Below are 13,592 nucleotides of genomic sequence, written 5' to 3'. Positions count from 1 at the left end.
GGGAAAGCTGGCTATTGGCACTAAGTAGCTCAGAGGCTTACTGACACCCCAGTGACCGCCCCGCTGTCTTGGAAGGAAGGAGCTTTTATGAGGAAAGAAGGGGACATAGGTGCCATTCAGGGGAAACCGGTCTGCAGGTTGGAGCAGTGGATTCGGGTCCTGACCTTTCCCACACATCCTGGCCTCTCGGAGCCTCAGAGTCTTCATCCGTGCAATGCGGGTGTTCGACTGGTTTATCCCCTGGAACCGTCTGTGAGCCTGGGAGTCTGGCGTGGCTGATCCTGGTGGGGTTTGGTGTATGGTCATTTCTTGGTGTGGGTGCGGTGGTGTGCTTGATTTGGGGCGTTGCGTCCTGGTGCGGGGGCAGTGGCAGGACCTGGACCTGCCGTCGTGGAGTCATGGTGCCTGACCTCACGGCCAGCTCTTGTCATATCAGGAGCTGGAGTGGAGTGAAGGGGGCAAGGGCGAGTTTGGTCTGAGTGCCATGTGTGTGAAGGACCGTGCCTAAAAAAAAATCAGTCTTTTCAAAGTAGCCCTGTGAGTCTGTACTCCCCAGCGCTGCGTTTCGGCGGGCACCCGGAGCCAGAGAATTGTTTGCTGTCACTCTGAAAGCGAGGAGCAGCTTCCCACACCATCACCGTGGCGGCTTCTGGAGAGCAGCGGTTCAAGTCCCCTTCGGGTTAAGAGCCTTGAGAAACATCCCAGCCTTCTCCCCAAGTAGTTATTTCGGGAAGGTTTGCACAACACGCCGAGTGGTTTGGTAGGAAATGAAACTCCGTGGTGGCTCTGTTTGCTTCGGCGCTTGGATTGCATTCCTTTCCACTGGAGAGCCCTGGCGGCCTTCCTCTGGCCCGGTGAGAGGCCCGCGTGTGCGGTTTAGCCAAAGACTTTCATTTTTTTTCCAGTTTCAACTTTGTTTTTTAAAGAGCAGCCCAGCCAGTGAGTTATATTACATGGTGTCTGCAGAGTGATTCAGCAGGAGTTGGATTCTGCTCGGCATGGGGGCGAAGGGCCCACTCTGCAGGCGGGATGCCCAGGGTAGAATCCAGGCCCCCCTACTTGTCCTGGGACTCTGGGCACGTTTCTTAATGTCTCTGTGCCTCAGTTTCCTCCTCTGTAAAATGGGGATGATCACAGGGACCCCTCTCCCCTAGGTTTCTTGGGGTTGTAATGAGTTCAGACATAGCTAGTGTGTGGTGTTTTCATAAGTACGCTGCTGTTATTAGCAATGATGATGCTATTTAATTTCCTTGAACGTGGTTTAGAGGTGAGGGAACCTGAACCGTGACGGCATAACAGCAAGGCAGCAAACCCAGCTGTGGGACCCGGGCCTTGCAGGCCACTCACCCTCCTCCCTCTGCCAGTCCCTCCCGTGTCCCTCCAACTGCCACCCGGCCGCTGCTGCAGGCTGCTAGGGACCTCAGTGAGCCGACCTTCTCTGGTGGGTGGGAGCAGGGCGGGGAAGTCGGGAGCCACACCACTCTTAAGCACAGGAACCTTGGTCAGTTTCCAAGTGACAGAAGCAGACAAATTCCAAATATCAGCAAGCAGCAAAGGGATCAAAGGCGCATCATGCGCAGGTCTGCGTGGGCTGCCGCTCCCTCTGTGGCTTTTAGTCCTCCCTGAGGAGGGGCCCAGCTGAGCTTCAGGAGCGGAGCTAAACACCCCCTATCGTAATGCGACTCAGAACAGCGTGGGGTCCTTTCTTGCGGGAACACAGCCACTGAGATTGTTTTTAAGGCTAAGGGGATTATGTTTTCAAAAGGACTTGGAAACAATGGGAGGCTGGGTGAGAAGGACGGCTTCGTGGTTCTCAGCCTGTCATCCACTTGTCATCTGAGTGTATAACAAGCTGGGAAGCTTGTCAAATGCGGCTTTTGATTCAGCGAATGGGGGGCGTGGGACTGAGAGCCTGCGCTTCTCATGGGCTCCCAGCCTGCGGACCCCTCCCAGGGGGCCAGACTGAAGCTTTGGGACTGCTGTCACTTGAACTGCAGGACAGCCTGGAGAGCCACCCTGCTCCACCCCTGGGTGGGCAGTGCGGTCCCCAGTGTCCCTGTCTCTGGGCCCGGGGTTAGAGGAGTGGACACAAGGCTTTATTCCCCTCCCTGCCCCCTCCACTGAGTCGTTGGCCTGTGTGTGTACCAGCAGTCTCTCATGAGATACATTGCTGTATAGACTCTTGAATGACGGTCCTTGTCTTTCAAAGGCAAGGCCACACTAAAAGCCCACGTAGAGACAAATGCAGACATGCTCCAAATTCGTTTTGCGTTCCCTCCTTTACGTTTTTTCTAAGGGAAAAAGTCAGCTGATACTTCACCAGAATAACATCAAAGAGTTCATTAAGAGAGACGTGAACATTGCACCTCTGGAAAATCTAGGTTGTAATTAAAATCCTCCTTGCTGAAATTAAAACCTGCCAGACAGTAATGAGTCTTGGCTGCGCCGTGGAGGAGTCGGAGCCCCCCTACGTGGTTGCTGGGCATTGCCCCACGAGTGGCGGAAACACTCGAACGCTCACGCATTGATGCTGTAGCAGCATCACTCATAACAACCAACACGTACAAACGGTCCGAATGACCGTGACCCAGGGAGGAATGGGGGAACAGCATGGGGTATATCTCAGCAATGGGATATTTTTAAGGAAACTATGAAGTGTGGTCCGTGCTGTGACAGGGATGAGCCTCGAAAACTTGCCGAAGGAAAGAAAGCTAGACGCAAAACACCACGTGTTGTGTGGCGCCGTCTTCACGGGTGTCCAGGACAGGCAGACCCACAGGGACGGGAAGCAGAGCCGGGATGGCCGGGGACTGGGGTGACACGGGAGTAGGAAGGGACTGCAGGTGGGGACAGGTTTCGTATTTGATGGCAACGGAAATGTCCTGGAGCTAGACAATGCTACTGGTTGGACAGCTTCGTGAATACACAAAAAATAACTGAACGGGACATTTTAAAAGGGTGAATTTTATGGTGCATGAATTTTGTCAATAAAAAGATGAAATCTGCTCCAGTTTCTCCAGTCTTTGTTTAATTCATTCTAATAGAATTCCATTTCGGCATCATACATTTGTTCTTCGTGGGTAATCAGTGTCTCAGCCCGGCACCATTGACATTTTGGACTGGAGGGGTAACCGCTTGTCACGGGGCGGGGGGCTGTTCGGTGCCTTCCAGGGTGTTTGGCAGCATCTCTGGCCTTTGCACATTAAATGCCAGTGAATGCCCCGCCTGCACCCCTCGAATACACAAAAATATCTCCAGACATTGCCAAACACGCAGAGAAGGGCAGCACGCACACCCCCAGTTGCAAACCACCGGTTTGTCTTTCGTCTTCCTGCTAAAAGCCGAGGCCCACGAGGGCAGGTTGGTCTCACCCAGCACAGGTCTCTCAGTGCTTTAGAACAGTGTCTGGCCCAGCTGCACCCTAGCCTCAGTAAATACACGAGCGAATGGATATATTTGGCCAGAGCAATACTTATAAAAACATACAACCGTAGAAATAGCAGCTCTCTCCCCTACTTTGGTTAGTTTCCGTACCCTAGAAATAACACTGTCAAGAATATTACATTGTTTTAGGGTGGGGGACATTCACCAGCCTACTGCTTGCCGCCCCCGCCCCCATCTCACCCCAGGCTGCAAACTCTGTGTAAAGGCGCGTTCTTTCACTGTTTATCCAGGACAAAGGCCGCTGGAGGCCACCAACCGTGCTCTTTATTAGTTGTTGCTGTTCTGGGACACCATCTGCTCCCTAAGCCTGAGGTAGCCCGGCAGATGCCCGCCTGCCATCCACACAGGGGGTGGCCCCAGCTCATCATCTGTCACCCGGACTGCCACCTACGGAGGATGCCTCCATTTATCAGTCACTGCATAAGAAGGGAAGCCAGTGCAGGTTCTGTCACCGATGAACCATGTTGTTTCCACCCAACAAAACCCAACTTTGCACTTGAGTGTCTTAGGAAAAGTTGGCTCTGCTTCCTGCTCACCTCCAGAGGCTCAATGTTAATGACTCGCCGCTGCCCAACCCTGCTTTGGGGATTATCACTTACAGGAGAGGTGCCAGAAGGTTAGCAGCCCAGGCTGGGGTGGTTTTTTGTTATCTGCAGCTGTCTGCAGCTTGGTGCCTGAGTTTGCCCTCCATGGCAAAGCACATAGCTCCCTCCCTCCCTCCCTCCCTCCCTCCCTCCCTCCTTCCTTCCCTCCTTCCCTCCCTCCTTCCTCCTTCCCTCCCTCTCTCCCTCCCTTTCTTCCTTCTTTTCCCTCCTTCCTTCTTCATTTCTTAAGCAGTGGTGGTTCCAATTCAGCTTCTGCCAGCTTGACTTCTGAACACCCAGACAAAGTCCAGCATGGCCCAGACTCGGTCTTGCGTTGTGTTGGTGAGGCTATAATAACCGGCAGCAGGGTTTTGGTAGGGTTTTTTTTTTTTTTAGTGTGTCTACATGCTTGACGTCTTTTGTTCAGAGTTTTTATATATATCTCATTCGTTCCTCACGGCCCATCTTACGGACAAGGAGGGCGAGGTACAGAGAGCTTTCGCCCCAGATCACACGCTAACCAGTGGCCAAGTGCGGATTCCAACCCAGCTGGGCGGAGCCCTTAATGGTTCTGTGTCTTACCCCATGACATCACACTTCTTGTTATGTTTCCTCATCGGACATGTTTGTCCCTCCTCTACGTTTTAAAAAGCTCTCATGTTGGAAGTTTTGTTCAATTTTTTAAAATCTTTGATGTTCCTGGCTGGCGTAGCTCAGTGGATTGAGCGCGGGCTGCGAACCACAGTGTCGCAGGTTCGATTCCCAGTCAGGGCACATGCCTGGGTTGCAGGCCATGGCCCCCACCAACCGCACATTGATGTGTCTCTCTCTCTTTCTCCCTCCCTTCCCTCTCTAAAAATAAGTAAATAAAATCTTAAAAAAAGAATCTTTCTCTCTGTCAAAAAAAAAAATCTTTGATATTAGGAATGCAGACCAGATTCCTGAATATATTCAAGTCTAGTATAACTCTTTAAGTTAAAGTGAGTGGATATCCACATTAACTATGAACAGAAAACCCACAATGTAATTATCCCGCCTTGTGCTCCTGGACAGTGGCATGTACTACACTCCTGACGAAGAGCTTCTGCCAGGCGCTGGGGTGGGGCCGTGGGGCAGGAGGAAGACGGGGGATGGGGGGGCTCTGTCTTGCAGCAGCTTCTCTCCGAGGACAAGCCACAGAGTGACACACAGCTCTTTCCGATGGCGGAAGGTTGCTGCTCAAGTGTAAGAAACTGGATTCGGCGTGTGCGTGCTACTGTAGTACAAGGAGATGGGTCGGCAGGAGGCTGCAGACAGACATTGTATGGTCTCATCTGTGCTTATTGCCTCTGCATTTTCACACCATTCGTTGAAAGCAAGACGGTGCCCCAATATCTTACATACTCAGCTCTGTTCAGTGTGGAGTTGACCCATTTTTTAAAGTCCGATTTCACCTGTATAAATATTTAGTCAAATAATAGACCCACAGGAACATGATGGTGGGGTTGAACCAGCCAGGTGGGCAGGGCAGCCCTGGAGGGTCCCAGTGGCTGTCTCTTCCCACCTGCAGGTGCAGGGGGAGAGAGCAGGTCTGCACGGGCCGAGGGAGAACGGGCTTGCACCCCGGGCTTCAGAGAGGACACAGCCCCGCCAGCGCAGGCCTGGCAGGGAGAGAGTGGAGGGGACCGTGCCCAGAACGCTTATCCCATCTTCCTGTCTCTTGGGTCTCATTGGCCGAACCCACCCAGAAGCCAAAGGGCAGGGGCGCAGTGCATCAGAGAGAGGTCTGCCTCCTGGGCCCCAGGCCCCGGGGATGAAGGGGGTGGGCAGGACCGGGAGGGGCCGATGGAAAGCACAGCGTTGGAGAAGACTCCCGGGAGCACACTCCACTGCGTGCTTCTTGGCTGCGCCCCCGTTTCCCGGAAATTCACACTTGGGGGGGAAGGAGTGATGATCCGTAGTGAGTTCCTTGTCTGTCTGGAAAAATGAATCAGAGACTTCTGGCAAAAGTGACGCACTCTTCCCTTTCCTGCTTTGTAGCCCAGTCCTCGTGCTCATGCGTTTTGGAGAGGAGAGCCGCAGGTTTGATGTGGCGTAGGAGCACAGCCAGCGCCTGGAAGTTAGAGTCTTATTTGAAAAACACCTTGAAATAGCGATACGTTTAACTGAGTCCCATCAACTAAACGTATTGGATCAGATTAAACAGTGTAAAATTATAAACACGATGGTACTTACATAATCAGCTGTTTCTCATTATATTTGTTGGTATTTTGTTCCTTTTGTCTGTAAGAGTCGGGACTTCTGAAGTTTCTGGTAAAATATGTGAGAAAATGATGAATTTGGAAAGGACTGCCGTTATTTTATGTTCTCAGCATGACACAATATTCTCCAGGAGAATCGCTGGAGAGTTCCCAGAAAAGAGGAAAAAGTCACTTCCTGAGCCGAGTTCTGATGAGAGAGGCAGGATGAAGCAAAGTCTCTCTCATTCTCTCTCTCTCTCTCTCACACACACACACACACACTCTCTCTCTCATTGCACACGCACATCGTTTATTAAAGCGTGTACAGTGAAACCTTAAGCAACTGGGTCCCTCAATAAAATGTGTTACAGCCATCAAAGGCAGGTCGGTTTATGTTGATAGCAAGGATTTGATTTTAAAAAGCAGTGTCTAAGGAAGTTTCTCTTGTGGGGTTGGGTACAGAGTCCAACTCCCTAACACTTCACTTCTCTTGCCTTGTAATCGTCACTGACCTTCCACACAACGACCCTGAAAGCCCACAGCTCCCCAGGCACCCACAGCACACCCCGTCCGACTGCAGTTGTCAGTGTACGGAAGTGGCCTGCAGGAGCGCTTCATTGCCACGCGTGTCTGCAGTGTTAACCCCTCTGTCGCCTGCAGTGCAGAGGTCATCTGACAGGTCTCGGAATGGGGGAAGTATAAATATTGCCGGGAGGGTCGGAGACCAGCAGGGGCACGTGGAGAGGGTCTGGATGCTAGCAGCAGGTACAAGGAGGGTGTTTGGGTCTCCAGCCGCATCTTTTTCTTTGTTGGCGTGAAGGCAAAGTGGGGGTCCTCTGTTGTTGAAAATTTATTTAGCAGCTAGACCATCACGATAGGTGGTTTTCTTTGCACGTGTTATGCTTCAGTCAAAAGGTACACAGAGTGGGGGGGGAGTAGGTTCACCATTTTTTGTTCATATGAGAAATAATAAAATGATAGAAACTCTGTCTTCGGGTCCTGACAACTGTGAACCTGCTGCCGCCACGCCCTGTGTGTCTCCACACGTGCGTGTGTGTGTGCGTGTGCACGTGCTGATCGCTAATCCTGGTACTCTTGCTTATAACGCAGATGTCGCTGCGCTCTGGTCCACATAGTTTTGGTTTCTCCCCCGGTGATAGGAGATAGCAGAGTGGACAGATTAGAAGCAAACACATAGACATTAAGAGAAGGAGGTAAATATGAACGAATATTAGGGCTTAATAACCTGGGGCATTTAGATGAATAGCCTCAAAAACAGAGTTGAGTCACTTACTGGTGACATCATGGCCCAGAGAGCAATTAAATCATGTAACGCATACTGTTACTGGGGCTGGGGACCTTTAGGAACCGTTCACCGAGATCAGTTAAACAGTCTGCTGCTTAAAGGTGCACGGACTATACAACTGTGCTGCCCCAACAATGACGAGAAAGGTTGGTGAGAGTGTGCCATCCTTCAGGGAGGTTCTGTCGGCCGGGCTGTCTTTAATCAGGACTCCGTTTAAGTAAGTCACCACGTTCCCGAGTCTCTCCACGGGATCACAGTTTCGCTGTAATGTTGGATCGCCTGCAAAGTAGATTGTGACTGCAGAGAATCATTACTGGCTGCACAAATGCCCTTACGGTGGAAGTGGCCAGAGCTGGGCAGGCTGAAACGAGAGACTGTCAGAGCTGCAGGGAGCCTCAGGGACCCTCTCACTCCATCCCACTCCTGACAGCGCAGGCAATTTGGCCTCGGCGAGGTTAAACTGACTTCCAAAGGTACATGGCTAACCGATGGTATCTGCGTTGGCTGACGTGTCCATGTTCGCTCAGCCCTGATCTCCAGAACAGAGGTGTGCAATCATGCTGACTTGGGTTTGAATTGGTTTTCCCCTCGGATTTGCTATTTGGGTGTGACCCTGGGCCTCAGTGACGGTATCCTGTGAAAAGATACTGCCTGGGTGGTAAGTCAGAGGTACAAACAGGTGCTGGAGGGCAATTATCCCAAGGAGGCACCTCCCTACAACAGAACGGAGGCTGGTGGGTAACTAGAGTGTCCCCTGACCTTTCAGGGTGGAGACCTTCCCACGGGCTTTGGCCTTCTCGGCCTCTGGGCCGGAATGCTCAGGGGAACGGTGCCTGCCTTCTGCCTACAGGAGTGCCCTTCTCCCCGGGGACCTGCAGGGATGGTTGGTGAGGCATTTGGGTGTTATTTCTTCTTCCACTGGCTAGTCTAAACAGGCTGAACGTGGTGTGTACTTCCAAATGCCATCGTGTTCTGGAGCCTGGCTGTGGGCTCTATTTAATGCTCTTTGCCCCTGCCATCTATGCAGATGGTAACAGGACTCGCCTCAGAAGGCTGTGATGTGAATGAAAAGAGGGAATGTATTATATGCACGTGGGTAGTGAGATGCTTGGCACAGGTTACCGAAGTTGTGTATGACACTTGTTACTCAGCTACAACATAACCATGGATTTGACGTTGATGCTGTCCAGGGGCCTTGACCATTGTTTAGGTCAGACAAGTTTTTTTTAATAGAGTATGTTACTTTAAAATAATGGCTTTAGTGAAAGCACTAGACAACAGAATCAAGTTGATAAAGTACTTACTATTTAGGAATTGAATCTAGCAGGGACTCTTGGAGTGTTGTTTTATGAAGAGACACATGCGTAGTTGAATCTTACTTTTTCCCAAGCCTGGTCTTTGGATTGGAAGACCTAAGACCTGGCTTCCACTACATTTCTTAATAAAGAGTGTCAATGAGCAAATTATCAGACCACGTGGAGCCTCAGTTTCCTCATCGTTAAAATGAGGCTGATGATAATACCTCGCTGGGTGGTTCTGGAGCTCACGTGACACTGTGCATGAATTGGCAGGAAATGTCATCAGGGATGCAGTCTCACGAACGGACCTCTTACGGATGTTATTCACCTCTTTTCCAGTTTTCACCTTGCTGCCACAAAAGGACACGTGGAATGCCTCAGGGTCATGGTTACGCACGGCGTGGACGTGACCGCCCAGGACACTGCCGGTACGTGGTCTTCCCCTCTCACGTCGACAGGCCCGCACGAGAGTGGGTGTCACGAAGGCGGTCCACGGTGGGAAGGAAGCCCACAGCTCACCGCCGATGACCAGGCACCGGCGTGGTTTCATCATTTGTGCCTTTAATGTGTTTGCGTCATCTGTGTGGTCAGTTAGGTCGACGCTGCATGCTTCTCATCCCCCATTTAGAAACCATTATTTTCTAAAATTGCATGTGGGGACCAAGCAGTATCCCACACTATTTGTTTTTTGGGGGGCGCGGGTTTTGTTTATTTTTGTTTTTGTTTTGCAGTTTTATAACGTTATTGAACAATCAGCAGTGAGTTCTCATCCACATTAACTGTCTGTAGCTTTTTGAAAGTGGTGACAGGTATGCAGGTGACCAACGTACAGAGCCTGTTTGGTGAATCTCCATCCGCACTGTTTTCTGGACAACTGCACCTGGTCACGGTGCGGGATGTTCTGATTCCTCTGGCCCAGACGGCCGTGCTGAGCCTGGTGTCCGTGAGCACATCCGGAGTTCCCATCCCCTTCACAGCAAATTTCTAGGTCTCCTTGCGTGCCCGAGGGGCACTTCTTGAAGCCCACTCTGTGGATGCTGATGGCGTATTCGCCGCTCACTAACTCACTGGTGGCAGAACGACCCTTCCTCCTCTTGCCACCCTTCTTTGCGAGAGCCGTTATGCCAGGCCCAGGTGGGAAAGCTATCCTTACGAATCATGACACGAGGTGATAAATGGAATGAGGGGTTTGGAAGCCTGTTTCGTCAGCTGAGATAGGCTCTGTGGACCAAAGCCACGGTCCTCATCTGGACTAGCTGCCCTGGGGTCTCACCCTGACTGTGTTTTGGTGTATCCAAATCAGCCGGGGACTTGGAGGGGTGGTAGAGCTGCGGGAGGAGGGAGAAGAAGGAATAAGCAGTCCACACAGCCCACATACGTACCCAGGCTCTACCCTCTGAGACTCAGATTCCATTGTCCCGAGGTTGCCAGCCAACTGGCTTCGGTTTTAAAGCTCCCTGGGTGACTCTAACGTGAAGCTGGTGTGGACGAATGATGAACACAGCACGTGGGGAGAGATGGTGGCGGAGCCTTATCGATAGGAACCTTGTTCTCCCGGAAAGGGCCCCTGGGCTCTCCAGCCTGGGATTCTGCCCCTGCAGAGGGTCCAAGCGACCCCTGTTGGCTTCGGTTTCTCCATTGTGCTTGAAATCTTTGCCTTCCAATAAGGCTTTGGTTAGTTTTAATTTTCAAGGTTTTTTTAAAAAGATTTTATTTATTAATTAATAGAGAGATGGAAAGGGAAGGAGAAAGAGACGGATAGAAACATCAATGTGTGGTTGCCTCTCACCAGGCCTCCACTGGGGACCTGGCCTGCAACCCAGGCATGTGTCCTGACTGGGAATCGAACTGGTGACCCTTTGGTTCAGAGCCCGAGCTCAATCCACTGAGCTACACCAGTCAGGGCTGCTTTGGTTAGTTTTTACTAGAATATAAAATCCGTCTAACTCTATAATAGTCTTTTCAGTAATCCATAATGGATCCCTTTCCCTCCCCCGCAGAAACACTGGCCTGCTCAGAATGGTTTTCTGGGGATGGGGGTCAGTCAGGCGTTACAAGAAATATTATTCAAAATATGGTTGGAAAACTTGTATTTCAGAATTGTTTTGGAAGTCTGTGGCCCTTGTTCAATATGTAAATATTCTCAGTGGTTGGGATCTTTATTGTTTGTGAGCAAATCCAGTTTCCTAGGATAGGCCAAGAGCCACTCGAAGTCATGTCAGGTAAATGAGGTGCCCCGGGAAAACCACTTCGGGCCGAAAACAGGGAGCGACTAAGTGACAGAGTGATTTCCCTGAGCAGTGCCACAAAATGTCACCAAAATATTTTGAGAATTGGCCGTTCCAGTGGAGGAACAAATGGTGTCCTTAAATGACGACCTGATTTATGTTGTAGTGAAGTCACCTCGAATCCCAAAACCGGTCATTTTGTTCTTAAAGTTCATTGTTACCCTACGTGCAGAGCCGTGTAAGTGGCTAAAGGACCCGTGATGGGATGTGTGTGCACTTAAGTAAACGGGTTTCCTTGAAGAAAACCCTAACCTAGAGGAATGGGCTCAGAGGGAGTTAAGTCGGAGCTGTAATACAGTTTCGTTTCACTGCGTTTGACATTAAGAAGTAGATTTTAGCCAGGAGCCTGGTTATTTCCATCATAACCAAGCATCTCCTCGTCCCCATGTTTTTTTTATTATAAGGGGAACTATGTTTCCCTGAAATGGGCTCCCTGTAGAAAATTCGGGGAATGCAGAGCACTCTCAAGAAGATAACCAGTGCTTGCCACCGAGAAGAAACGAATTTTACTGTTTTGCTATGTTTCCTTCCAGATTTTTCCTGGCACACTTGAACATAGCTGAAATCACATTATGTAATAAACAATTTCCTGCCATCCCTTTAAAAAATATCTTCCCAGTGTTATTTCCTGCATTAAGAACTCTTCAGAGGCACAGTGTTTTTTTTTGTTGTTGTTTTTGGTGGTTCCACTGCACCATGTGAATAGACTTTGTCTCTACCACCGAGCCCTCGCGCGGGTCTCCGGGGCCTGAGGAAGCGGCAGGCAGTGAGACCTGCGCACCCCAGCACGGTGCGCACCTCCTGCCCACTGAGGTGACGCTGCCCTCCAGGAAGCAACCCTGGGGGTGGGAGGGGGGCACACCACTGCCCCATCCCGGGTGCTCCTCTGGGCCGGTCACCGGGAACTGCCAGAGTCCATGGTTTTCCACTCGAATAGAAGGTGGTGGAGCCGCAGCCCTTGTGGCCCCAGAGCATCGTCCAGATGTTTCGTGAGTAGCCACTTCCCCGTCACCCAGCACGGTTGTCTTTGGCTGATGGTTTTACTGTGGTCCGAACGAGGCACTGACTGCGCGTGGCTGCTGGAGAGCACTCGAGGAGGACGCAGGCAGGATGGAAGGAAGACGCCTGTGCGAACAGCGTGTGCTGCGTCACCTAGACCGGCGCTGCTCAGATGTCGTCCGCCGCAGCAGAGGAGATGAGAGGGCTGGCTCTCACCGCCCGGGCCCGGGTCGTTCCTGTTGGCTGTGCACCACCCCCATCTCCCTCTCAGCAGTGATCAGAGTCCGAGGAAAGGACAAGGACATTTGTCACTGGGCCTTCGTGCTCGTCGTGAATGCTCAAAGCATGTTTGTGTGGTGGTTTAGGTATGAATTCAATGGGCCGCTCTTCCAGGAGCTGTCTTTTCTGTACACCTGCCCTAAGTACCGCAATGTTATTCCTGAGATACAGTCCCCTCCAATCTCCACGCCCACCGGGCGCTGCCGTGAAAACCCGTCACCGTGCGCCCCAGTGCCCTGCGAGTGTCTGAAAAAGCCTGCTTTCAAGATACATCGCGCTGACCCTTTTTATTCTCTTTATTCACAAAGTCTCTTGGCTGGTCAGAAGGGTTCACTTCCCTACCTTTGAATCTGTGGACTTAGGTTATAGAAGCAGAGGGTTGTTAGCATCTATTCTTTTTAGCAGCTGTCCTTCCCTATGGAATGCTTGGAAGTCTGACGAGAGGACTTTTATGGCTGCTTTGCAAGCAATCTGAAGAGCGAAGCACAGTCAGGAGAGAGGGCCTTGGGTATAGCCGCAGTGCACCATCCACCGTCGGGCCGTTTCAGACGGCCTTTGAGGCTCGGGAGAGGTGACGCGTGTGGGCGTCCCCGGGGCCCCCCACGGCCAGCCCCGAGCTCACTGCTGCCCTCGGCTCCTGTGTTCTCACGACCGTTGCCACTTCACTCGGTTGCCTTTATGCTGTCTACACATGGGCTGTTGGAGAGGTTGCGTCTCTTCCCAAAAGAGAAAAAAGCGTTTTGATCATCACCGAGCCAACTGCTCTCACTGTGCGAATCAGAAAAAGAAAACCCCAAGGCTTGCAGAAGCTCGTGACTTAAGGTTTGGCTTTGGGTTTGCTGTTTCTTCTCCCCGTTCCTTAGTGACCTGGCCCCCAGAGGGCCTCCCAGGCAGACGGGGTCGGCAGGGAAGGCCAGCCCCACGCTTGCTCCCCGCACCCTCTCGGACCTGAGCCTGCGTTGTTTGTCCAGCGTCTTCCGTTGCTTCGTTTGCCCCTGGTCTTCGTGTGTGTGAGAATTGGCATTCCTGTCTGCTTTGTTAGAAAACACTTCCGCCAGACGGATCGTGGGCTTTTCGGGGGGCAGGAGGGTGGGCAAAGCCTGCATGCAGCTCTCTGGACTATGAGGTGGGATTAAACAGAGGTATTAGCAGAAGGTTAAAGAAGACCCGGACAC

At 51.6% G+C, this 13,592-nt stretch overlaps 1 protein-coding gene across 6 annotated transcripts in view; it reads left to right on the top strand.

Annotated features, from left to right (window-relative positions):
* Window positions 1-13,592, top strand: part of RAI14 (retinoic acid induced 14) — a 132,961-nt gene that overhangs the window by 89,329 nt on the left and 30,040 nt on the right. For all 6 annotated transcript variants that reach the window (XM_028520693.2, XM_036020222.1, XM_028520707.2 and 3 more), the window contains one exon: window positions 9,191-9,279. In XM_028520693.2, coding sequence (XP_028376494.1) covers window positions 9,191-9,279 — 89 coding nt within the window. The remainder of the gene's footprint in view (window positions 1-9,190; window positions 9,280-13,592) is intronic.

This window comes from Phyllostomus discolor, chromosome 3 (assembly GCF_004126475.2).
Source record: "Phyllostomus discolor isolate MPI-MPIP mPhyDis1 chromosome 3, mPhyDis1.pri.v3, whole genome shotgun sequence".
Taxonomy (NCBI): domain Eukaryota; kingdom Metazoa; phylum Chordata; class Mammalia; order Chiroptera; family Phyllostomidae; genus Phyllostomus; species Phyllostomus discolor.
This window is presented reverse-complemented; position numbering and strand designations above follow the sequence as displayed.